This window comes from Camelus bactrianus, chromosome 27, assembly GCF_048773025.1.
Source record: "Camelus bactrianus isolate YW-2024 breed Bactrian camel chromosome 27, ASM4877302v1, whole genome shotgun sequence".
In the NCBI taxonomy this organism is placed as follows: Eukaryota; Metazoa; Chordata; class Mammalia; order Artiodactyla; family Camelidae; genus Camelus; species Camelus bactrianus.
Window position 1 is genome coordinate 30417160 of NC_133565.1, and position 24629 is coordinate 30441788.

Genomic DNA, 24629 nt, shown 5'->3' on the forward strand with positions numbered 1-24629 from the left:
CTCCCTAACTCCAGTGCACAGCCTTGGGACAGGACCTGAGGGGTGGGAGGACCTCTGCTTTCCTGGTACCAGTGAGGTTGCAGGGGCCACAGTGGCCTTTTTGGCCAGCCCACTGCAGGGGCAGGGCTGCTCCACGGCCCCGGTACTCAGTTCAGGCTCAGGCTGGCGCACCTGCAGGAGGGCCCCGTGGGATCCTAGTTGTCACACCCACATTTTACCTTAAGGAAACTGAGGCTCCGAGATGGGCCGTGATTTTCCCAAGGCCACAGACTGGTTTGGGGGCAGAGCCAGGCCTGGGAGCCAGGTTTTGGCACCTCGCAGAAGTCCGAGGGCGGGGAGGGCCGGCGGCTTCCCGCAGCTCACCCGCCCCTGGGGCCTGTGCTCTCACGCAGTTTTGGCATTCAGCATGACGGAAGCGGCAATGACTGTGAGCCCGTTGGGAAACGGCCTTTCATCATGTCTCCACAGCTCCTGTACGACGCCGCTCCGCTCACCTGGTCCCGCTGCAGCCGCGAGTACATCACCAGGTTCCTCGAGTAAGTCCTGCCCCCAGCCCGGGGCCTTGTCCAAGCCCCAGAGGCCAAGGTCCGATGGGGAGATGCAGACAGCAGCCCTCAGTGCCAGGGCAGAGGGAAGCACGGGGGCACCACATAAAGATGGGGCGGGGTCCCGAATGCCCGCTTCTAAGGGCCACCTGAGCTACACCTTGGAGGATGTGCAGGAGTTCATAGCGTACAGGCGGGAGAGGAGTGGTGTTCCTGGTAGAGGCGGCACTGGGATAAGGCCCGGGACGTGAGGGGTGGGATCATTTTCTGGGAACAGCGGGATACTGAGTGAGGCTACGGGAGCTAGACAGGATAGGAAAGGAAGCCGGAAGCGGTGCCCGGCTGGCCACATGGCCGCAGGGTCCAGTGAAAAGCAGGGAAGACGTGCCATTAAAGTTACTGAAAAAAAAATCTTTTCTTTCATGTCCCCTTGATTTGCCGTGGTATTTTTTATTTGCTGTTCAATCTAAGTGAAAACAAATTAAACATTTAAATGATTGGCACAAGTTTTGTTTTTAATCAAAGTATTATTGATGTACAATATTATAGAAGTTTTAGATGTAGGAAATAGTGATTCACAATTTTCAAAGGTTATACTCCACTTACAGTTATACAATATTGGCTATATTCCCTGTGTTGTACAGTATACCCCTGTAGTTTGTTTGTTTTGTGCATAGTACTTTGTACCTCTTAATCCTCTACCCCTATCTTGTCCCCTCTTTCCTCTTCCCACTGGTAACCAGTGGTTTGTTCTCTATTATATCTATGGGTCTTTTTCTTTTTTGTTATATTAACTACTTCTATTTTTCAGATTCTACGTAAAAGTGATTATAGTATTTGTCTTTCTTTGGCTTGTTTCACTTAGCATACTATCCTCCAAGTCCATCCATGTTGTTGCAAATGGCAAAATTTCATTCTTTTTTAATGGCTGAGTAGCATTCCATTGTATGTATGTATCACATCTTTTTTATCCATTCATCTATTGATGGATACTTAGGTTGCTTCCATATCTTGGCTATTGTAAATAATACTGCTATGAACATTGGGGTGCATGTATCTTTTCAAATTAGTGTTTTTGTTTTTTTCGAATACATACCTAGGAGAGGAGTTGCTGGGTCATATGGTAGTTCTATTTTTAGTTTTTTGAGGAGCCTCTGTGCTTTTTCCACAGTGGCTGTACCAATTTACATTCCCATCAGCAGTGTACAAGGATTCCCTTTTCTCCACATCCTTGCCAACATTTTTTATTTGTGCTCTTTTGGACGATAGCCATTCTGACAGGTGTGAGGTGGTATCTCCTGATTCGCAGTTCTCTGATGATTAACAATGTTGGGTACATTTTCATGTGCCTGTTGGCCATCTGTATGTCTTCTTTGGAAAAATATCTATTTAGGTCTTCTGCCTATTTTTTAATTGGCAGAACCATTTTTTTTTCAGTTAGAAATTTTTTTTGTTTGTTGGAGGAGGAGGTAATTAGGTTTATTTCTTTATTTTTAGAGGAGGTACTGGGGATTGAACCTAGGACCTTATGTGTGCTAAGCATGCGCTCTGCCACTTGAGCTATCCCCTCCCCTCTGGATTGTTTGTTTTTTTGATGTTAAGTTGTACAAACTGTTTATATATGTTGGATATTAGTCCCTTATTGATCATATCATTTACAAATATCTTCTATTCAGTAGGTTGTCTTTTTGTTTTGTTGATGGTTTCCTTTGCCATGCAAAAATTTTAAGTTTAATTAGGTCCCATTTGTTTATTTTTACTTTTATTTCCTGTGCTTTAGGAGACAGATCCAAAAAAATATTGCTACGATTTATGTCAGAGTTTTCTGCCTATGTATTTTTTTCTAGGAGTTTTATGGTTTCCAGTCTTACGTTTAGGTCTTTAATCCATTCTGAGTTTATTTTTGTACATGGTGTGAGAAAATATTCTAATTTCATTCTTTTACATGTAGCTGTCCAGTTTTCCTAGTGCCACTTATTGAAGAGACTGTCTTTTCTCCATAATCTATTCTTGCCTCTTTTGTCATAGATTGACCATAAGTGTGTTTATATCTGGGCTCTCTATTCTGTTCTACTGATCTATGTGTCTGTTTCTGTGCCAGTACCATGCTGTTTTGATTACTGTAGCTTTGTAGTATAGTCTGAAGCCAGGGAACATGATACCGCCAGCTCTTTTCTGTTTTCTCAAGATTGTTTTGGCTATTCAAGGTCTTTTGTGTTTCCATGTAAATTTTTAAATTATCTGTTCTGGTTCTGTGAAAAATGCCATTGATATTCTGATAGGGATTGCATTGAATCTGTAGATTGCTTTGGGTAGTATGATCATTTTAACAATGTTAGTTCTTCCAGTCCATGGACAAGGTATATGCTTCCATCTGTTTGTGTCATCTTCAGTTTCTTTCATCAGTGTTTTCTAGTTTTCCAGGTACAGGTCTTTTACCTTCTCAGTCAGGTTTATTCCTAGGTATTTTATTCTTTTTGATGCAATGCTAATTGCTTCCTTAATTTCTCTTTCTGATAGTTCATTGTTAGTGTATAGAAATGCAACAGATGTCCGTATATTAATGTTGTATCTTGTAACTTTACTGAATTCATTGAGCTGTAGTAGCTTTTTGGTGGCATATTGTTCTTATATTAGTTATTTGACAATCATCTTTCTTTTATTTTCTCCTTATGGAACTGTTCATATTCAGCTGTTCTCTCTCACATTCTTATTTTTATACTTTTAACTTTTTGTCTCATTCTGTTTTCTGGAAGACATCTTGATTTTTACCTTACAACCCTCTATTAAATTTTTAAATTTTTAAAATTGTACTTTTAATTTCCTGAACTTTCTTATTCGCTAAATACTCCTTTTTATTATCCTGTCCTAGTTTCATGGGTGCAGCATCTTATCTTTCTGAAGGTATTATTTATGGAGATTTAATGTTTTTCTTTTGCTCTCTGTAGTGTCTTTCTTTCCTTTGAGTTATTTTTTTTAAAGAATCTTTCTTTCACGTTAAAGGTTTTCTTAAAATGGTGGCTGTATTCCCTCTGTGGAAGGAGGCTCTGGGATGGCGGTCAGGAGGTCTGTGGACTGGGCAGCACTTTTCCAAGTCTCTGCTGAGGCTGGCTGGGACGGGGCTGTCTCTTTGGGAGATCGTCAGATGTTGGTATCTCGAGTCATTTTTCTGAGTGATTGTTTTCCCAGAGAGGCACTCTCTAGTCTTTTCCTGGGAAGATATAAGTCTGGCTCCAGCATTCTGGCCTCTAAATGGGGAAGGAGCTTGGCCATTATCTCAGCTTCCTTGTGTAGGTGTTCACTTGTCCCCTTTTCTCTGTAGGTCCCTCTTCCTCAGGCTTTCTGCTGCGTCAGGTGCTCCTGGGCCAGATCTCCTGACTCACCCTTGCCAGAGAGCGACCCCGGCCCTCTACCAGGCCAGGTGGTGGCCATCGCCTGGCCACACAGAGTTGGGGGAGGGGGGGGTCTAGGGTCTGATGGGGTCTTAACAGACTTTCAGCCAAGCTCTTGTCCTCAGTCTACTGGCACCCAGGCCTCCAGGGATCCCTGGGGCCCTAATTCCTGAGCCCTTCCAGTGTCCCACTTCTGGGTGTTTTCTCCCTGCAGGACTGGCTCCTGGCTTTCACTGCACTGCTAAGTTAGCTGCTGCTCAATCATCTGCTTTTCAGCTTCTAGAATTTTGCTGACATCTTTCATCTGCCGTCATCACCTCTCCCTTGCCCTTTGTCCTTGTCGATTTATGCTTTGTTTATTCCTTTACTGTCATCTTAGTAGGGTTCTGGAAGGGAATGGAAATAAATCTGTGTCTGCTCAATGGGCCGTATTTTCTAGGAGTTCATTCATTGGGTTTGAAGCCAGGATGTGACCAGGTCTGTTATGGATGTGAGACCAAGGATTCTGGGCTCCAATAGAGGAGGGATTACTGGGTGGAGAATGGGACTAGAAGCAGAGAGGAGTTCAGTTTGATAGTTAGGACCCTGGACTCTCGCCCAGGCTTCTACCCGTGTTGACAGACAAGTTACATTAGCCCTTAAGCCTGGGAGACTGGGGATAATGATGGGAGTGCCTCCTGGGTTGCTCTGAGGATTAAATGAGCAGACATGTGAAGTGTGTAGCACAGCACTGGAGACGTGGTTAGCATTCAATGCTTCATGACTCTTATCACTGCTACCAAGTGATAAGTGATAAGGACCTGAACCAGGGAAGTGGCCCGGTCAGGGAGAGCAGGGTTGAAATAGTCCCCAGGGTCTATTTCCTTCCTGATGTGGGGGCTGAGAGTGAGAGAATGGCTGGGAAATCAGGAGAGTAGCCGCCCATGCAACATGCTCAGGGCTTGTTCGAGGCTGCCTCCACCCAGGGTGCCACCCAGCACCCTGGCCTCAGGACAGACAGACAGATGCGTCTCTGTCTTCATTCAGCTGCTGGAATGTGTGAGGGACTTGGCTGGAGGCCTGGGGCGAGGGTGGGAGGAGAGGGTGAGAGCCTGAGCCGGCCAGGGCCTCCCAGAGCCTTGGCCCGAGAGGAGAAGGAAGATAGACACATGCGTGAGGCCGACAGAGGGGGCTGGGGAGGGAGGGGAGTTCATCTTCCCAAGGGTGGTCACACTCTCACCTTGCCATCCTGGAGGGTCTGGCAGGAGGGGATGACAAGGCCTAGGACAGGTGCGGGGGGAGTGCTCAGAGGGGGAGCGTGGTACCAGCCTGTCCTCTAACTCCTGCGCCCTCCGTCTCCTTGCTGGGGGTGGGGCAGAAGACAGAGGTCAGGCCCTACCTAGGCAGGGTGGGGGGCTAGAATGAGCAAGATTCATAGAAGGAAGGTGTCAGGTGGGCTCAGGCAGTGTTTCTGGGGCTCAGAGAGGTAAGTCTCAGAGACATTCAGACTGTCCTCTCTCCCCACTGGACCCAGCGCTCCTCTGCTCCCTGCAAATAGATGTTTGTCGGGCTGCACAGATCCAGACATTAGTGACTGTCACTTGGTCTCAAACTTGCGCTCTTGCTGTGCCAAGATACTAATGTGTCCTGTGCCCTGGGGGACAGCGGGAGAGGAGACAGTGTAGCTGTCCTCAGGGCCCTCACCATCTTGGAGGGGGGCAGACGTGTGACAGTGCTGGGTGATAAGTGCTGTGGCAGACAGCCCTGTGGGGGTTTGTAGGAATCTAGAGGGGGCACCAGCACCCCCAGGGTCAGGGACATCATCTCTTAGAAGGAGCCTTGGCACTGCCCTGTGAGGACTAATGGAGCATCCTGAGGAAGAAGGATGTTCTAGGTGGGGTGCATGGCGTGGTCAAGGGCTGGCAGTGCAGAAGCGTGGGGTGAGCAGGGTTGAAATGGAGAATGGAGAATCTTCAGGAGGTGGTGGTGGGGCTGGAGGAAAGTTTCTGGAGCCTGTGGGCATTGGCCAGTCCAAGAGGGTCAACCTGAAGAACTTGAAGGGCCTTTCTGAGCTGAGAGTGCTTTAAGGGACCCTGCTGTCTCCTGAGGGACCTCTCGTTTCATGAACCACTACTTGGACCTGGGGCGAGGGAGGGGAGGCCCGCTCGCCCATGCCCTCGCAGCCAGGACTTCTGCAGGAGAGAGGCAGGCCTGATTGTGTGTCAGGCCCTTCATTTCACCCCCGTCCCCACCATCCGGTGACTCCATGAGCGGGCCCTGGGGTGGGAGGGGAGGGGGCACACAGGTCCCTCTCAGACGATGGGAAGCTCTTTGCAGTCCTTGAGGTGGGAGTGACACTTCTGACCGGAGCCACCGTTGTCTTCTCTGACCCCATGTGGGGCTGCCCAGCCCCGCTATAATTAGAGCGAGGACGGGCCCCGAGGGGAAGGGCTGACATGTGCCAGCAGCAAGGGGGGCCTGGCGGTGCGCCGACCGTAGGAAGGAAGGGCCGGCTGCCGGCCGGCCGGCCGTGTGACTTTTCCCAAGTAGATGCTGCTATTTATACCTCTGTTGCTTGGGATCACAGAGGCTGCCTTAGTGCCTTACAGATAAGGATGTGAAGGCCCAGAGTGGGTGAAGGATGGCCCAAGGCCACACAGCACCCGTAGCTGGGCAGAGCGGAACTTGGGGTCTGACTCCACAGTCAGCATCTGGGCCTGAACCTGGCCCTTATCCTGCGAGGGCCCTTCAGGCCTGCAGCGTCTCATGCCCGTTGACGGCCTTGGTAGGTGATTGTTGCTCTGGCCACCCAGCAGCAGACCCACGAGAGCTTGACAGCACAGCACATCAGCGCTGGGTCCTATCTAGGAAACTGGAGGGCTGGATGTGGCCTGGGACGGTCGGTGCAGGGCTGAGGCATGTTGGACCTCCAGTCGGAAGAGCCCCCTGGCTAGGTCTGAGTAAGAGGAGTGGGCCAGCCCCCCAGCCACATCTTGAGTTGTGTCCTGCCAGAGGGAAAGGAGCCCCAGGGTCAGGCTGACCCTGCAGCTCACCCCCGACAGCTTCCTTCAGCTGCTGCTCTGCCCCGGGGTACAGGCCCAGGGTGCCCCCAGGCTGAGGCCAGCAATCAGAAAACTCCTTTATCCCTGTCAGGCCTCAGCTGCCATGATTTTGAACTTACTTTTGGGGTGAAGTATTTGAGGCCAGGCTTGAGGTCGGATGGCAGGAGCCCTGCACCGAGAGCAGCCAGGCGAGTAGACACATGTGGGCACTGGCAGCCTGGCCTGGCATCAGATCCTGACCATCACGAGTGATTGGGAGCAAGAGGTAGGTTGCCCCGGCCCTGGGTGTGTCAGGAGATGCCGAGGTGGGTTTTCTGCCTAGGGGGCTGTGAGGGGCAGGTGAGAGAGCTTGCTCAGCGCCCAGGGCCAGCCCGGCCTGCACTCACCCAGGGCAGCGGGCTGGGTCCCACGCCTGCTCATTTGCTGAAGCCCGTTTTAGAGGGTCCATTTCCAGCTAGCACAGGGGGTCCAGGCTGGAGAAGGGTCCCCAGGATCCTCAGCAGGAGTCTAGTCACTGAGGCTTTGCTCCCTGCAGCTCTCAAGGATGCAGGGCCCTGCCACCAGCCAGGGGACTTAGGAGACCACACAAGCCACCCAACCTGGCCTGGGGTCACAGCTCCCAGACCTCTGCCTCTGAAATCTGGACTCCAGGATCCCAGTGGCTGGCTGCCCCCCAGCCTCTCCCCACACGGGCTGTACATTGGCCTGTTTCTTGGCCCCTCCGTTTTCTCCGGCTCCTCCACAGTCCGCGGTGTCTCCTCGTTCCCTCCCAGCCAGACCCAGCATCCATAGCCTCTGCCCTTCTTTCCCATGTGTCCCTCAGTCCTAACCAGGACCCCCTGCTTGTCCTGGCTCGTCATGGCACCAGTCACCCTCAAGTGTCCAAGACTGGAAAACTTAGGGATTTCTTCCTCCATCTACCCTGCTTAGCCTGGGACCCCAAGTTCTACTGCCGGGGAATCCTGGCAGGAGGAAGGCAGGAGTAAATAAGGGAGTGATGGAGGCAGACAGCCTGACAGGCAGGGCTGCCTCTGGGCTCTCTCCCAGGTTGGTGGCTGAGCAGGGGGCAGCCTTCAGGCCTTGGTCTTCCCACAGGTGACCCTAGGTCTCAGCCCGGAGCAGGGCCACCAGAGGCCTGCTGCTGTATCAGCTGTGACGTGATGGTCTCCAGATCCCGGGCTGAGGGGTGGAAGCTGCAGGAACTCAGAGCAGGGTTATGTGAGGGCTTAGTGGTCCAGGAGGCTTTAGAGGGAGGGGCCTCTGGGCAGGATCCTGGGGAGAGTGTTGTGGGTGCAGGGAGCAGTCCGTGGAGAGTCCTGGCACTGGAGGGCAGGGATAGTGGTTCAGCCAGCTGGAGGGCCCTGGAGATGGGTGGGAGGGGCTGGGGAGGCCTTTCACGCTAGCTTGGGTTAGAGAATAGGTCAGATGAGCAAGGAGGCTCGTGTTCTTTTGTAAGTTTAGGGCTTTAAGTCCCTTCCCACCTCCCCTGCCCTCCTGGCCAGGCTGAGGCCTCCCTGTTGGTTCCCCTCACTCCGTACTCCTGTCCCATCTCTGCAGCCGTGGGTGGGGCCTCTGCCTGGACGATTCTCCTGCCAAGGATGTCATCGACTTCCCCTCGGTGCCACCTGGCATCCTCTATGACGTGGGCCACCAGTGCCGCCTCCAGTACGGGGCCTACTCTGTCTTCTGTGATGACATGGACGTGAGTGTGGGGCACGTGTGGGCAGGGGAGAGTTGGAGAGCCCTCAGCTGCCTGCAGACCCCACCTGGCCTGTGCTTGGCCCACACGTGATGCCCATGAGACATAAAGTGGCCCATGGGAGAGGCCGCGGGGTTGGGTGGCCACAGACCCAGGTCGAATTCTGGGTGGACCATTTACCAACTGTGGGACTTTGGGCAAGCCCCTCACCTACTGGATCTGGATCGTAAGAGGTAAAAGGAAATCTACCACAGGGTCCTGGGGAGGATGGCCCAAAGCAATGGCCACAGGCATGTCAGGGACCCTGCAGCTTCCAACCAGAAGGATCAGCAGGCTGGGGACGCAAACCCAAGCCTTGGGGCCCAACCCAGGGTCCCCCACACCACCTGGTCAAAAGAAGACAAGAGGGGACCTCTGGGGGTTCCATCTATAGACCCCAACATGTGCCAGACCCAAAGAGGGGAATAGCGAGGGGGCAGGGCAGGCGGCGGTGCTGGGGAGGAGGTGAGGCTGTGGCCCTTGCCGTCCTCCTTGCAGAATGTCTGCCACACACTCTGGTGCTCCGTGGGGACCACCTGTCATTCCAAGCTGGATGCAGCTGTGGACGGTACCAGGTGTGGGGAGAGCAAGGTAGGGGCCCCGCAGTCCAGCTGTGGAGGGGGTGAGAGGTGAGCCTCCCTGCTGTGTTCGTGCCTGGGGTCGGCCTTGGCTCGCAGGCTTGCCCGTGCTCTTAGCAGACCCTCAGCGCCCTCTGGCCCGAGTGCCCATCTGCAGAATGGAGGCTTTGGGCCAGAGCTTGATTGGGTGATTCTTCAAGACACCTGCAGCCCAGAGAGCACGTGGGCTCTGTTTTATTCCTTGCTCGGCTCCACTGTGGGGTCTCGGTCTTGGGTGACTGGAAGGGGACTCCCGCACCCCTTAGGTCCTTCCCCTCTGGGTCTTCCTAGGCCTTCCACCCACCTCATTCTCACCAGAATGAGGAGCTTGGGGTGGGGTGGTGCTACCTTTGTCTGTCTCGATAGTGGTGTCTGAATGGGGAGTGCGTTCCTGTGGGCTTCCGGCCCGAGGCCGTGGACGGTGGCTGGTCTGGCTGGAGCGCCTGGTCCGTCTGCTCGCGGAGCTGCGGCGTGGGCGTGCAGAGCGCCGAGCGGCAGTGCACGCAACCTGTGTGAGTGTGGGGCCTGGGGCAGGTGGAGTCCAGCACCCTGAGCAGCCGATTGCCGGGACCCTGGCTTTGTCCCAGCCTCCCACTCTCAGAAGAGTCCCCATGGAAGCCAAGCCTGGAGTATTCAGACCCACCTTGGTCATTTCTAGGAGTGCCCCCAAGGCTGACTGAGTTGCCATTGCAGAGAGGGGGACACTAAGGCCCAGAGACTAGAGGGACTCCTCCGAGGCCACACAAGCTATGGCTGCAGGAGGGAGGCAAGAGAGGGCAGTGGCTAAGAGCTTAGACCCTTAACCTTAGATGGATCAGGGTTCAAATCCCCTCTCCACCCCTTCTCTGGGCCTCAATTTCCAGACAAAGTGTGTGGTGAGGCAACAGCAGTACCCATCCGGGAGTTGTCAAGGCTAAATGCAGTACGTGCAGGGAAAGCTGTCACCCTGCAGCTAGTCTGTAGCATGTGCTCAGTAAACAGAGCCACTTAGTGCTACACGTGGGTCCAAGACGAGACTGGAGGTAGCTGGGAGAATTGGTCAGCCTGGGAGGGTTGCTCTGTGACCTGGGGCGAGTGACTTCATCCCTCTGGGCCTCAGTTCCCCATCTAAGAGGGGTGATGTGAAGATTCAGGGAGATGCGGGGGCCAGCTGTGCGCTAGACTGAGGGGCCGCCCGGCACCTTTGGATGAGCCCCCTTCACTAGGCTTCCCTAAGGTGGGTGTGGGACTCAGAGCTGGGTCCTTCTAGGGCTGTGTGCTTGTGCCCCTCCCTGCCTCTCAGCCACCAGGTCTGAGCTGGGTTGGGGGCAGCTACCCAGATGGGGTGGGGTTGGGGTTCAGCCTCTACTCGGGGACAGACCTCTGGGCTGGGCCAGGCCTGGTGGGCTTCCTTTTGACCTGGGCTACCATCAGGAAAGCGTCTGCTGACATGTAGGCTGTCAGGACGCCGGGCTTCATGGGCTGGACACTTGGAGTAGCCCCTCTGGCGAGTGCCAGTCACGTCTGCAGCTTGGCCTAGCCTCTCAACAGCCCTCTGTAGAGGCAGCCCCTATCCCATTTGATAGATGAGGAAACCGAGGCCCAGAGGATGCAAAGACTTGGCCAAGGTCACGCAGCAGGCTGGGGGCAGAGCCCAGGCTTTCTGCTGTCACCTTCTCTGAGAGCCTTTCAAGCAGGGAGAATGTGTCTGGGCCAGAGGGTGGGCAGCAGGAATCTCCGGGTGCTAGGGATGCAGGCGGAGCTGCTCGCTCCGAGCACCTACTTCTGGATCCAGGTATGCGGTCACTGTCACCGCACACTGACTGCCCCCACCTCGGCCCTCCCCACAGGCCCAAATACAGGGGCAAATACTGCGTGGGCGAGCGGAAGCGCTTCCGCCTGTGCAACCTGCAGGCCTGCCCTACCGGCCGCCCCTCCTTCCGCCAAGTCCAGTGCAGCCACTTCGATGCTATGCTGTACAAGGGCCAGCTGCACACGTGGGTGCCTGTGGTCAATGACGGTGAGTCCGGCTGCCCATGGGGACACTAAGGTCCGGAGGGGTAGGGACTGGAGGGCCCAGGGTTGCCCAGGGATACAGCCACTGTCTGCCGGGGCTGCCGCTCCCCCTTAGCTCCCGTCTGCAGCCCTGCGGAGACTACCAGCCCGGCCGAGCCTCCGGCCTGCCGCTGATGCGTGTCGTGGAGGCGGTCTTCCCAGTGGCCTCCGTGACTCCTGCCTGGGTTGTCTCTCATGGCTCCTCTGCTCGGGCCCCCAGTGAACCCCTGCGAGCTGCACTGCCGGCCCTCGAATGAGTACTTTGCCGAGAAGCTGCGGGACGCTGTGGTCGACGGCACCCCGTGCTACCAGGGCCAGGCCAGCCGTGACCTCTGCATCAACGGCATCTGCAAGGTGTGTCTGGCTGGGAGGAGGTTCTCTGGCCTTGCCCACCCCAACCCTCTCCTCAGGCCACCCTCCCCAGGCTGTACCATGGGGCATCCCAGCTCTGCCAGTGAAGCTCTTTGGTCTTCCATCACCTCTCTGCAAAGCCCCCACCACTCCTCCTGGGGATGGAGCCCCCACACCATCGGGCGTTGCCCCCCAAGCCTCTCCACCACGGCCTTCCCTCTTCATCCCTGCTGGCTGCCCACGGCTTCTGAGTGCTGGCCTGCACCGGCCCAGCCCCAGCCCAGAAACCAGAGCTTGGGCGGTGGCTCAACCTGCTGGCTGGATGACACAGGCAGCGGCTCCTCTGTGATAGAGAGGAGACCGTCCCTGTATCCACGTCACAGGGTTGAATGCGGTCATCTAACAGGTCATCGTAGGGCCACGAGGGCTCAGGGCTGGGTAGGGAAAGCGTCAGTGTTCGCTGACAATGACTTCCAGCAGCAGTGGCGGCGGCGGCGGGTGCGGCCGCTCCCCCTGCCCGGATTCTCAGCCACTGTCTTTTCCTGCTCCTGGGAAGGGAAGCCCCTGGGTGTAGAGGCCTGGGCTCCTAGGAGGACCAGCAGGAGGCGCTAAGCCCGTGCCTTTGACATTGATTCCCTTTTTGGGGAGATTCCAGTCCGCACTGGTCAGGAGCCCAGTCTGTGCCAGCTCGCTGCCGCTGTGGCCTCTTAGAACACTTCTCCTGTCTCGTGTCTCATGAGATCTCACAACACACCTTCATGGTCCGAGTTCTCCCTGTTTCACACCTGAGGAAGCTGAGGCTCAGGGAGGTGGAGGGGTTTACCTGGGGTCAGAGGGCATGACTGTGGTGGTGCCCCCACTCCCCACCCCGGCAGGCCCCCGAGGCTGGGGCCCAGCACCAGGGGCCTCCCCTCCCCATATGTTGCAGAATGTGGGCTGTGACTTCGAGATTGACTCGGGTGCTGTCGAGGACCGCTGCGGCGTGTGTCATGGCAATGGCTCCACCTGTCACACCGTGAGCGGGACCTTCGAGGAGGCCGAGGGCCTGGGTATGGAGTGGGACTGCTGGTGGGGGGCAGCGTGCTCTTGACCTGTGGCCCTTCCTTGTCTCCCATGAGCCCCTGCCCGTGGCCACCACGGTCCTCACCTAGGCTAGAGATGGGAAGCAGGGAAGCTGCCTTGCTTTGCCCCGGATCCTGGCAGGAGCCGGGGCACCCAGGCCCAGGTGCAGAGACCTGCCCTCACAGGGAGTCCTCCTGCCTCAGGGATCCCAGGCTGGGCTATGAAGCTTCAGACACTCCCCCAGCTCCACTGTCTCACCTCAGGGCCTGTTTTGCACACATTGCTTAAGTGCCAACTGCGCTAGGTGAGGGAGATCTGGAGGTGAAGCGCTCACAGTCTGATCTTTTTTTGTAGCAGATGCAGTGGAGGGAGGCCCAGAGGGCTGTGAGAGCGCTGGGGAAGAGGTCCTGACCTGGAGAGGTCAGGGAAGACTTTCTGTAGGAGGTGGAAGTTGAGCTGAATCATAAAAGACTCAGGAGAGACAGGGAGAGGCATTATACTTGGAGGAAAGAGCTTGTGCCCAGCAAAGCCAGGAGGCGAGAAGAATCCTGCTCTGTCTAGGGACCTGTCTGTAAGGAAGGGGGCGCTGTCATGGGGCTTTGAAATCTAGGCCAGCAAGCTTAGATTTCATAATCCAGAGATGCACACAGTCCTGCGTGGTGGTTAAAACTCTGATCTGAGAGCTTGGTTCACATCCCAGCAGAACCCTCATGAAAGTTACTTAACCTCTCTGCCTCAGTTTCCTCATCTGTAAAATGGGGCTAACTGTAGTACCTATGTCACAGGGTCATTACATGTGTAAAGTCCTCAGGGTAATGCCACACACATGATGGGTGCCACTCAGTGAACAGAAACAGGCCGTGTAGGCATGAGGACGACAGGCCAGGGGAAAGGCCCCGTCAACTGGGTTTTTAGAAAGGTCGTGGTGGCCCAAGATAGGACATAGGCCCACCTTGTGCCAACACCAGCTAAGGTCTTGCAGAGAGGAGTGATGGGGCGTGGGTCACCCAGAGAGGAGTGACCAGGGCAGGATCTGAGGGGCCCTTCTGAGGCTTTGGTGACCTAGGACAGATCTAAGTGGGGAACTCAGAATCTTCAGTTAATGTGGGACCTTTGGCATCAGCAGGTGGGGGCAAGTGGAAAGAGAGGTGAGGGCAGGGCACAGCTACCTCTTATCTCTGTTCCCAACCTACCCACCACCCCTGGCCAATAGGTTACGTGGACGTGGGGCTGATCCCAGCTGGCGCTCGCGAGATCCACATTGAGGAGGTGGCCGAGGCCGCCAACTTCCTGGCCCTGCGCAGCGAGGACCCGGATAAGTACTTCCTCAACGGTGGGTGGACCATCCAGTGGAACGGGGACTACCAGGTGGCAGGCACCACCTTCACATACGCACGCACAGGCAACTGGGAGAACCTCACGTCCCCCGGTCCCACCGACGAGCCTGTCTGGATCCAGGTGACTGCTTCCCAGGGCCCAGGTAGGGGAGGAGCAGAGGTGGAGTCCGTGGGACCCTGCCCTATGGCAGGAGTGAGCCCCGCGGCAGTCACGGAGCCCGGTCCTACTGTTGGCACCTCTGCCTCTGTTTCCTCATCTCTAAAATGGCCCCATGGTCCAAGAGGTGGCTGGGGTCAGTCCTTTAGGGTGGTTACCCTGGGCAGCAGGTCCTAGGCGGAGGAAGAGGACACCTTGTGCTCACAGGGCCCTATCCACCTGCCCCAGCTCCTGTTTCAGGAGAGCAACCCTGGGGTGCGCTACGAGTACACCATCCACAGGGAGGCAGATGGCCACGGCCAGATCCAGCCGCCTGAGTTCTCCTGGCACTATGGGCCCTGGACCAAGTGCACAGTCACCTGTGGCACAGGTAAGGCGAGGGTTGGGCACAGCTGCTGCCCAGCAGGGCCTTTGTCTCTGGGCAGCAGTGCACGGCTTCAGCCTCTGGTTCATTGCTTATTTGCTGGGCCACTATGAGCTTGGAATGCTGCTTCTGGGCCTCAGTTTCCCCATCTATAAAATGGGGCCAGCAATAGCCCCGCCTTGTATGTGGCGGTGGCGTGAGGCCGTGGTTGGGTTTGGCACTAGTTGCCAAATCGTGGCTGAGCCTGCACATCTGTGGCCGCGTGTTGTCCTCACACCCGGGCTTCATGACAGGTATTATTGTTACACCCAATTACAGATGAAGACACTGAGGTTCAGAGAGGCCAAGGGAGCAGCCCAGTACCTCCCGGCTAGGACCCTGTGGTCCTACTGAACCTCCACACTGGGCTGCCTCTCTCAGGCTGGGGTGATGGCCAGGAGGACAATGAGGAGAGGGCAGCAGGGCCTGCCTTCATCCTGACAGGCAGTGAGGCCCGGTTCTGGAAGGGTTCTGAGCAGAGTGGGTCTTTGGGTGCAGGAAGGCTTGGGCAGGAGCACCCTGGGTGCCAGGCCTAGGCTAAACCCCCGTGGCCTCCCAGGCATGCAGAGACAAAGCGTGCACTGCACTGAACGGCAGGCGGGGCCTGTGGATGAGAGACACTGTGACCCCCTGGGCCGGCCGGATGACCGCCAGAGGAAGTGCAGCGAGGAGCCCTGCCCAGCCCGGTGAGCTTCGCCCCCCTGCCCCTACTGCTGCTCCCACCGGGTGCCTGGTTCCTAGCTGTCCCTCATCTGGGGTCCCTGAGAGAAGCAGAAGGAGCTGGGCCCTTGGCCTCTCTTCCCAAGGCTGAAGCCTCAGCCCCTGGTTGCTGCCAACCTCAGCCTGGGCCTGGGATCCCCCTCGGCAGCCAGCACCAGCCAGGGGCATCCCTGTTCACTTGTGTTTGGGTCCCTGGATGTGGACACAGGCCTCAGGTCTTGCCCAGGTACCCCAGGGGTGAATGTGGCAGGAGCAAAGGGGGCTATGCCCTGTCACTGGGCTTTGGGGGCCGGAGATCATCCCCTGGGCTTAGACCTGACCCTGACTGAACCGTGAGTGCCTGGGAGTCCCTCGGCCCCACGCTGATGCCACCCGCATGCTCCCCACAGGTGGTGGGCAGGTGAGTGGCAGCCGTGCTCCAGCTCCTGTGGCCCTGGGGGACTCTCCCGCCGGGCTGTGCTCTGCATCCGCAGTGTGGGGCTGGACGAACAGAGCGCCCTGGAGCTGCCTGCCTGTGAGCACCTGCCCCGGCCCTCTGCTGAAACCCCTTGCAATCGTGATGTGCCCTGTCCAGCCACCTGGGCCGTGGGGAACTGGTCTCGGGTGAGCATCAGAATGGGAGGAGGCCTGTCCCTGGTTCTCCCATTGGTCTTGGGCTACAGGGAGGCAGACAGCCTTCAGGGAGCCCTTACTGCTAGGCACCATGGTGGGAGGGAGGCTGGGGCATTCTAAGTCCAGCCCCGCCCCAAACCCCAAACCTTGGGCTAGGATGTTCTAGTGAGCCACAGCCACATGCCATGGTCTCTGGTCAGGGCCAGAGGGGACTGGCCGAGGCCCCGCACGCTGACACTGAGCTGTGGGCAAGGTGCCTTGCTGGGCCCCAGCTTCTCCTGGCCTGAGTCCCTCACCCGGGCCTTCCCTTCAGTGCTCGGTGACGTGTGGGCCAGGCACTCAGCACCGGAGCATCCTCTGCACCAATGACACTGGTGTCCCCTGCGATGAAGCCCAGAGGCCAACAAGCGAGGCCACCTGCCTTCTGCCCCCCTGCCCATGGGCCCTGGACACGCTGGGCCCTGAAGGCTCAGGCAGCGGCTCCTCCAGCCATGAACTCTTCAATGAGATCGATTTCATCCCCCGCCGCCTGGCCCCACGCCCTCCACCTGCCTCCTCACCCAAGCCGGCTGGCATGGGCAATGCCATCGGGGAGGAGGACCCCGAGCTGGGCCTGCCGGGGCCTGTGTTCGTTGATGACTTCTACTATGACTACAATTTCATTAACTTCCACGAGGACCTGTCCTACGGGCCCTTCGAGGAGCCCAACACAGACCTGGCGGGCACAGGGGATTGGATGCCCCCACCTCCGAGCAGTCCTGCTGAGCCCTCCATGGGCATTCCCATGCCTGCCACAGAGCCTCCTGGGACTAAGGAGGAGGGGGCGCTGGGAGATTGGTCCCCTGCCCCTCAGCCCACCCAGACTGGCCATTCCACACCCCCACCCTCGGAGCAGACCCCTGGGAACCCCTGGGCCAACTTCTTATCTGAGGATGAGGCCCCCATTGGAGCCCCAGACCTTGGGCTGCCCAGCTTGCCCTGGCCCCCGACTTCAGTCGGCATGGAGACGCCTGCTGCCCCTGGGGACCAAAATAAGTTCCTGGGAGGGGAGGACAGCCAGAGCCAGCCACCCCCTCCCTGGTGGGAGAGGACCAATGAGGTTTCCGAGGACAACGAGGAAGCCTTAGGCCGCAGAGCGCCTCACCTCCCCCAAAGACCCAGCCCCACGTCGCCTGCTGGGTCCACCATCAGCCCCACCCACCCCTCTCCTAGTCCCGACCCCATAGAGCTGTGGACAAGCAGGACTGTGGCCTGGGAACCAGCTCTGGAGGGCAGCCTGGTGCCTGTGGACGGTGAGCTGTGGCCCACAGTGGGGGGCGCTCCTCCCCCTCCTCCTTCCACAGCCGCTCTGCCAGACACTCGGGGCATGGACAGCCCCCTGGAGCCGGGGACTCCCACCCTTTCAACCCCAGGACTGGCTCCTCAGGACCTGCAGACCCTGGCAGTGCCGGGAACTTTCCTTCTGGGGGCCCCAATCAACCTAGGGCACACGCCTTGGGTGACCACCCTGAGCCCGGGCCCCTTGGGCCAGCCTGGGTCCCCGAGTCCTGAGGCACCCCCACGCCCTGTGTGGCTGTCCACACCAGCCGAGGACAATCCAGCCAACAGCAGCAGAGCCCCTGGGCCTCCAGACCCCAGATTGGCCGAGGAAGGGCCCCCCGCAAACCTGCCGCCTGCCAAGAATGCCAGTTGGGAAGTGGGAAACTGGAGCAAGGCAAGTGGTGCGGGTGGGGGTGGTTGGGAGGGGGTCGGGCGGCTGGGGGTCCAGCAGGACCTCGCTGACTCAGACGCATCTGAAAATGAGCAGAGCGGTATACAGGCCTTGTCTGTCCTGCCTCCCGGGGGGATGGGGATTCTGGGGTTTGGAAACTGACAGCCCGTGGTGGGTGGAGGCTCTGAGGTGGGAGGAGCGTGGTCCCGCTCAGTCATACTGTCCTCATGTGCTCCTCGGGCCAGGCTGCCCCATCGGGCCTCAGCCTCTCTTCTGAGCAATAGGGTAGAGCCAGGGGCCTGGGTCCCTGGAGTCCCCGAAGGCCCTTCCTGAGTAGCACAGGGGGCCACCGGGGAGCCAGGGCAGGCGCAGATGAGGGGCAGCCAGGAACAACGGCCCTTTCGTTCTCTGGCTTGAGTGCTCCCAGGGACAGGGAGCTTACTCCAAATAGCTGTGTCAGGGAAGGGCCCCCTCCATGCCCCCCAGGCCCGGCCCCGCCCAGCAAGGCCCACCAGGGTTAGCCAAGGCTCCAGCAGGTGCAGCTCAGTTCTTGCCACCTGGCTCTCCCCTCAGTGGCCCCACCTGCTTTGTCAGGGGCCTGTGAGGATCTGAACTGCGTGGAAAGATGCTGGCCTGTGCCCCCCATCCCCACCCCAGCATCTCCATGTTGTCTCTGTTGGGGAAGTGAACTGCTTCTGTTCAGATCCCTAGTTTTGGTGCGGGAGGTTCAGGCTGAGGCCCAGTGAGAAACCCTTCCCAAGTGATCCTGGGAAGCAGTAAGCCTTGTCAGGACAGCTGGGCCACCTCACCTGTGTCTCTTGTGAGTAGGGACAGCTGATTGCTAGAGGAGTTGATTTTTCATCCTCATGGTCCCCTTGGGAGGTGGGTAGAGGAGCCCATTTTGCAGATGAGGAAATGAGGCACTGACTCCACTGAGGTCCCACCCACCTTGATGAGCAGTCCTCTCACGGTGGGCCTGGAAGGTGTAGGCATCTGCCCACCCTCATGGCCCGTGACCCCCTGCCCCCAGTGCTCCACCACCTGCGGCCTGGGTGCCGTCTGGAGGCCCGTGCGCTGCAGCTCCGGCCGGGAGGAGGACTGCGCCCCCGCTGGCCGGCCCCAGCCCGCCCGCCGCTGCCACCTGCGGCCCTGTGCTGCCTGGCACACGGGTAACTGGAGTAAGGTGCGTGAGGACCGAGGAGGCGGGCAGCCTCGGGGCACGGGCGGAGCCCCGGGGCCCACGGCTGGTGTTTGGGGTCAGCCACAGCCACCAGTGGGGGTCGGGACAGGCTCCGTGCTGCACATCTTTGTACTGTAATTTCTGTCTCTTTCGAATCGTTTCATCTTTGTGTGGTTCGGCCTGCCCCAAGCCCCCTCTCTTGTTGGCTGTATCCTTTCCTCTGTTCTTTCCATTGCCCTCCGGCTTTCACTTTCTCCTTTGTTCTTCTTTCTCCATCTGTCCCATCCTGGGGCGGCCCCTGGCCATGCTGCCCGAGGCTCATCAGCCATGGCCTCTCCTGGGACTCTGAAGGGACTGGCCCTGGGCGGGGGGTGGTCCAGTGCTTGCCCGGTCACACTCCTCACGGGTCCTGCATGTGCACGCGCGTGGGGCGCTGTGTCCACAAACACGACCCTCGGCTTCCAGTGCTCCCGCAGCTGTGGCGGCGGTTCCTCCGTGCGGGACGTGCAGTGTGTGGACACACGGGACCTCCGGCCCCTGCGGCCCTTCCACTGCCAGCCGGGGCCTCCCAAGCCGCCCGCCCGCCGGCCCTGCGGGGCCCAGCCCTGCCTCAGCTGGTACATCTCTTCCTGGAGGGAGGTGAGGCCTGGGGAACTGGGATGGGAGTGGGGTTGTCCTCAGACCCTGGCAGTGCCCAGACCCCTTTCCCTGCCCTCACAGTGCTCCGAGGCCTGCGGCGGGGGTGAGCAGCAGCGTCTGGTGACCTGTCCAGAGCCCGGCCTCTGCGAGGAGGCACTGAGACCCAACAGCACGCGGCCCTGCAACACCCACCCCTGTACGCAGTGGGTGGTGGGGCCCTGGGGCCAGGTGAGCAAGCAGGCGTTGGGGAGGACCAGTGCTCAGTGGGCACCAATCAGTCCTTCGTTCACATTAAGGAGTTCACTGTGTCCCGTGCACCAGGATCTCTGCGGTCCTGCAGATACAGTGGTGGCCAGACGAGGTCCCCACCCTGCTGAAGCTTAGGCCTCCCAGGGAGACAGACTGAAAAAAACAGACATGCGCTGTGATGTCAGGGAAGGCCTTCTGAGGAGGGAGACCTCAGGGTCTTTAGAGTGAGACCCACAGGAGTCAGTGATGTGGAGAGGCATACAGGGAACAGCAAGTGCAAAGTCCTGGGGCAGAAGTGACAGACTCGGGGTGTCCAGGGGACTAAGCAAATGCCAGACTGGCAGGAGGGGTATGGGAGTGGCCAGTGTGGCCTCAGGTGAGCAGGACACCTTCCTGCCAGGCCTGCTTGTCCCCCTGGCTGCTGAGGGACCCTGGGCAGGTTGCTACGGCTTGCTGGCCTCTGTCTTGTCTGTAAAATGAGGTTGTGGGGATTCAGTGAGGTCACAATGAGAACTTAGCCCAGGGCCTGGCACAAAGTTGGCACAGATTAAGTCTATTTTTAGAGCTTTATAAAAACACCAGACCCCACCTGATGAGAACAAAATCTGGCTCAGGACGATGGGCCCTGCTCAGGAAGCTCCCCCCGCCATCCCTTCCGCTGCCCACAGGCTGCAGCAGGTCCTCCAGCCCCGGAGCCCCTGCCCAGGCCGCTCAGGCCCCCTCGGCCCCTCTGCTCCGCAGGCGCATCTCGCGCCAGTGAACACCTAGTGGCCTTGGGGCCGACCTTCTGAGGAGGCATGAGAGGTGGGCCTGGGAGTGAGGAGCTCGGCTTCCTGGCCAAGGCAGCGGCTGCCCCCATCCCCCGATGCCCCCTGCAGGGCTGGCTAAGGGGATGCTCACCCCTCCCCTGCTCCCCGCAGTGCTCAGCCCCCTGTGGTGGTGGTGTCCAGCGGCGCCTGGTCAAGTGCGTCAACACCCAGACCGGGCTGCCCGAGGAAGACAGCGACCAGTGCGACCACGAGGCCTGGCCTGAGAGCTCCCGGCCGTGTGGGGCCCAGGACTGTGAGCTCACCGAGCCGCCACGTGAGTGCCCCACCTGGCTCTCTGCTGGGGGTGGGGGGCGGTAGTGGGAGATGGAGAATCAGCAAACCATGGCCCCCACAGCACTGGCTGATGGAGTGGGTGCCTCGCAAAAGCTGAGGCTGTGCTGGGGTCATGGCCAAGGAGGGGTCCAGCCCTGCAGTCATCCTCAGGCAGCTGTCTCTATTCAAGGGAGGAGTTGGGGTAGCTGCCTTGGCCCCCAGGCTGCTGTGTGACCTTGGCCAAGCTCTTTTTCCCTCTGGGTCTCAGCTACTCCCTCCCCGACACCCTGAGTGAGGCCAGGTATGTCCCTGAGACAGGCCTGGGTGAGCCCCTATCCCCGGCTCTCGCCTGTCCATTTCCTGGCCAGAGGAGCACTGCCCAGAGTGAGCAATGGAACTGCAGGAGGGGCTTCCCTCCTGGGGTCCTGCAGGCTCCTAGCAGCTGGACACACAAACACATACTCACTTCCTTCCTGCAGCCCAGCCACCCCCAGCAGTGCTGAGCACAGGAAACTACGGCCCTGGAGTCACACCTGGCCTCCCCTCTCCAGCTGGGTGGCCTTGGGCTCCATTTCCTTGTCTGGGCCTCCGCTCATGGATAAAAGGACAGACCACCTCCATCCTCACAATGAGGTCTCAGGGTGAAGGGCGCAGGAGGTGCTCAGGGAAGCTGGGCTTCTCCCTTTTCCTCGTGACCACGGTCATGCCCCTTGGTGAGGTCAAGAAGAGTGCCTAGAGCTGCCTGCCTGTGACAGTCGAGAGAACCCAGCAGCTCTTCTGCCTATCAGCGGTCTGAGTCCTGCCTTAAGGACAGAGTCCCCTTAGCACAGAATCCTTGGCCCTCAACTGGCATTCAGGGCCTCCAGGGACCTGCCCCAATCTGCCTTCCATGCCAGCGGCTCGCTCCTTGGCAGCCCTTGGCCAGCCCCAGACCAGCCACTGCCCTGCCTTGCTGCCCGTGCCATGGGCAAGGATGGTCTTCTTGCCCCAAATCCCATTACCTCGAGGCCCAATAGAAATGCCACCCACCCCGATGCCCTGCCCTTGGCATTCATCCAGCAAGCACCTCAGTACCTCCTGCAGGCCAGCCAAGGATGCTGAGACCCAGGAGTCCCCAGGATGTTTTGATGATCTGTGGGGTTATGTGGCAGGACGTTTGGAAAGCCTGGAAACTCCACGGTGTGTGGTCACCGCAGTGAGGCAGCTGACATAGCACAGCCACATCCGTTCTCCTGTGGAGGTGGGGGCTATTGGCAGAGGAGGGAACTGGGGCCCCCTGAGAGACCAGGAAACTTGCCTGAGGTCACACAGTGGGAACAGATGTGTAGGTCAGAGCTCTGCCCAGAGCGGGGGTGGAAGAGCCCGCCACCTGCCTCGTGCCCTCTGCCAGGCCCCAGGGGTGTCCCAGGGCCAGGGCTGCCAGCTGCCTTCCAGCTTCTCCTCCCCTGGGATGTCTGCTGCAGTGAGCAAAGCTAGGCGGCAGCTGGGGGCTGTCGGAGGCAGCGGGAGCAAGGCCAGGAGGTTGGAAGCAAGCCGCTTCCCAAAATAGCTCCGATAAGCACAGGACAGGAGGGCCTGCCAAGCCTCAGCCCCGGACAAGCACAGCCTGCAGCGTCCCTGCGTCCCTCCTCGGGAGCCCTGGGTTCTGCCGCCAGGCTGTGTGGCTCCAGTCATACCTGCTCTCTCTGGGCCTCAATACTTGGCCTGGCTGACAGGACTCTGTTCTGGTGTGTGACCTGGAAGCTGAGGCTGAGTACAGGTTCAGGGAGGCCTGGCAGGACAGGTGCATTTGATCAGAGGGAGGTGGCAGGGCTGGACGGCGGAGGTCACTATAAGTGGCAAGAGGTACCTGGGACTAAAACTGTATGCCTGGACCTGTCGTGTCACCCAGAGTCAGCAGGCATGGAGATGGGTGGCAGGTACCTTGGCTTCTCGTGAGCACGTGAGGTGGTCAGGGCTGGAGCGTCAGAGCCCTTCCTGAGGAAACCTGAGTCCAGCAGTGCCAGGTCTCCAGTTCTGGGGGTGGGGGCCTGGGCCAGGGGCAGGTGGGCCAGGACAACAGCTGGGGTTCTGTGACGGAGGCCCAGGGAACCTCCAGAAACAGGAGGCTGGTGCTCTGGGGGTGGCTGCAGGTCTCCTTAAGGCTGTTGGGGGCAAAGAGATGGCGCAGATGAAATCTCTGGGAAGACCCTCCACCCTGGGTGCAGGCAGGAAGAGGGGGTTGGTTCCCCGTGTCCCCCGGGTCCTGACCCGCTCCCTCCACCTCCAGGCTGCGAGCGCGACCGCCTGTCCTTCGGTTTCTGCGAGACGCTGCGCCTCCTGGGCCGCTGCCAGCTGCCCACCGTCCGCACCCAGTGCTGCCGCTCCTGTCCCCCTCCCGGCCATGGCGCCCCCTCCCGCGGCCATCAGCGGGTCGCCCGCCGCTGACCCGCGCCCGGCCCTGGCCGGCCAGGACGCACAGACAGACCGACGCACGGACCTCAGCGCCCACCCGGGGCTGCGATGGAGCCCCGCCCCTCGTGCCCTAATGGTGCTAACCTCGCCCCCGCCAGCGGCAGGCTGGGGACCTCTCCCCCTGAGAAAAGGTATTTTTTTATTCTAAGTTTGTGTAACATTATTATTATTATTATTATACATAAACGAACATCTGCTGTTTCTAAGTGCAGCTTGGCTTCCTCTTGGATTGAGGGAATTTCAAGTCTGAAACTCCACCTCCGCCGCAGCGGACAGCACCTTTCACCTGCTCCTCTGGGAGGTCCGCGGGGGCGCGAGGAGCAAACGAGTGCACGCAGAGGACAACCCACTAGGCAGGAAGGCCGAGGGAGTCAGGGCGGAGGACAGCTTCCTGCAGGAGGTGTGTGCAGGGCCTCACAGGGCTGGATAACCCATGTAGGGAAGGTTTTCTAGGCACCAGGTACAGCTTGGCAGAGGCCCACGTGGTGGTGGTCCCCTACTCACGATCCTTCCACACCCCTTCCTTCATGTCATCCCCCAGCCCTTTGTCCCACATCCCCACTCTGGGGTCTTCAGAGACCTATGTTTCCCAGGGATTGAGCCACACCTCCTTAAGGAGCAAGGCCCACCCTGTCACCAGCAGGGACTATTCCCTGGAGTGATGGTGATGGGGTCTGGGAACCCCACAGGCACATGCCTGGACCTCTGCTTCATCTGCTAACTCATTTGCACTAAGGGGGTGGAGTGGGTAGCACCATCTGGGCTTTGTAAACCCCTGGGGTTGGTGCCCACCCCAGGAGGGTGATGGGGGTGGAGGGAGAAGCAGACTGGCCAGCCACACCCTTCTCAGCCCCCACCTGTCCCTTCCTTTCATCTTCTCTGTGCTCATGGCTGGGGCCGGGCAGGCTGACTCCTTCCTCACTGCCAATCCCAGGTGCTGGCTCTTGCTATGTTGACCTGTGGTCCCGCTACCTAGCACCTGCCCACCATGGCCCCTCCCTGCCTGCCAAACCTAGTTCCATGGAGTCAGACTTGAACTCACCAGGGAGCAGATGGGCGTGAGGTGCTTTGAAGTGTGTCCTGGGCCCTGGCGAGGGGTGGGGAGGCTGGGGAAGGCCAGACACTGTCTCCAGGACGTGACCTGTGCAGGCCCCAGCCCTTACCTCTAGCCATGGCCTTGGACTTGATGGTTTTACAACCTGCTCACAAGTCCTACTCCTGGAAGGGGTTTGTCCCCCTTCTCCAAACGGGGGAACACCACTCATTCTGTTCTACGGTGGATGCCATTCACAGACTGTGATATGA

The 24629-nt window shown here is 58.6% G+C and overlaps 1 protein-coding gene across 2 annotated transcripts in view; it reads left to right on the forward strand.

Moving 5' to 3' along the window:
* ADAMTS7 (ADAM metallopeptidase with thrombospondin type 1 motif 7) overlaps positions 1–23530 on the forward strand; it is a 40460-nt gene extending 16930 nt beyond the window's left edge. For both annotated transcript variants that reach the window (XM_074354158.1, XM_074354159.1), the window contains 17 exons: positions 393–536; positions 8536–8680; positions 9215–9307; positions 9700–9845; positions 11163–11332; positions 11588–11721; positions 12647–12767; positions 13994–14238; positions 14503–14644; positions 15237–15363; positions 15787–16000; positions 16323–17723; positions 18751–18903; positions 19366–19539; positions 19621–19767; positions 20709–20871; positions 23140–23530. In XM_074354158.1, coding sequence (XP_074210259.1) covers positions 393–536; positions 8536–8680; positions 9215–9307; positions 9700–9845; positions 11163–11332; positions 11588–11721; positions 12647–12767; positions 13994–14238; positions 14503–14644; positions 15237–15363; positions 15787–16000; positions 16323–17723; positions 18751–18903; positions 19366–19539; positions 19621–19767; positions 20709–20871; positions 23140–23297 — 3877 coding nt within the window. In that variant the 3' untranslated portion in view covers positions 23298–23530. The remainder of the gene's footprint in view (positions 1–392; positions 537–8535; positions 8681–9214; positions 9308–9699; positions 9846–11162; positions 11333–11587; positions 11722–12646; positions 12768–13993; positions 14239–14502; positions 14645–15236; positions 15364–15786; positions 16001–16322; positions 17724–18750; positions 18904–19365; positions 19540–19620; positions 19768–20708; positions 20872–23139) is intronic.
* Positions 23531–24629: the final 1099 nt, after the last annotated feature.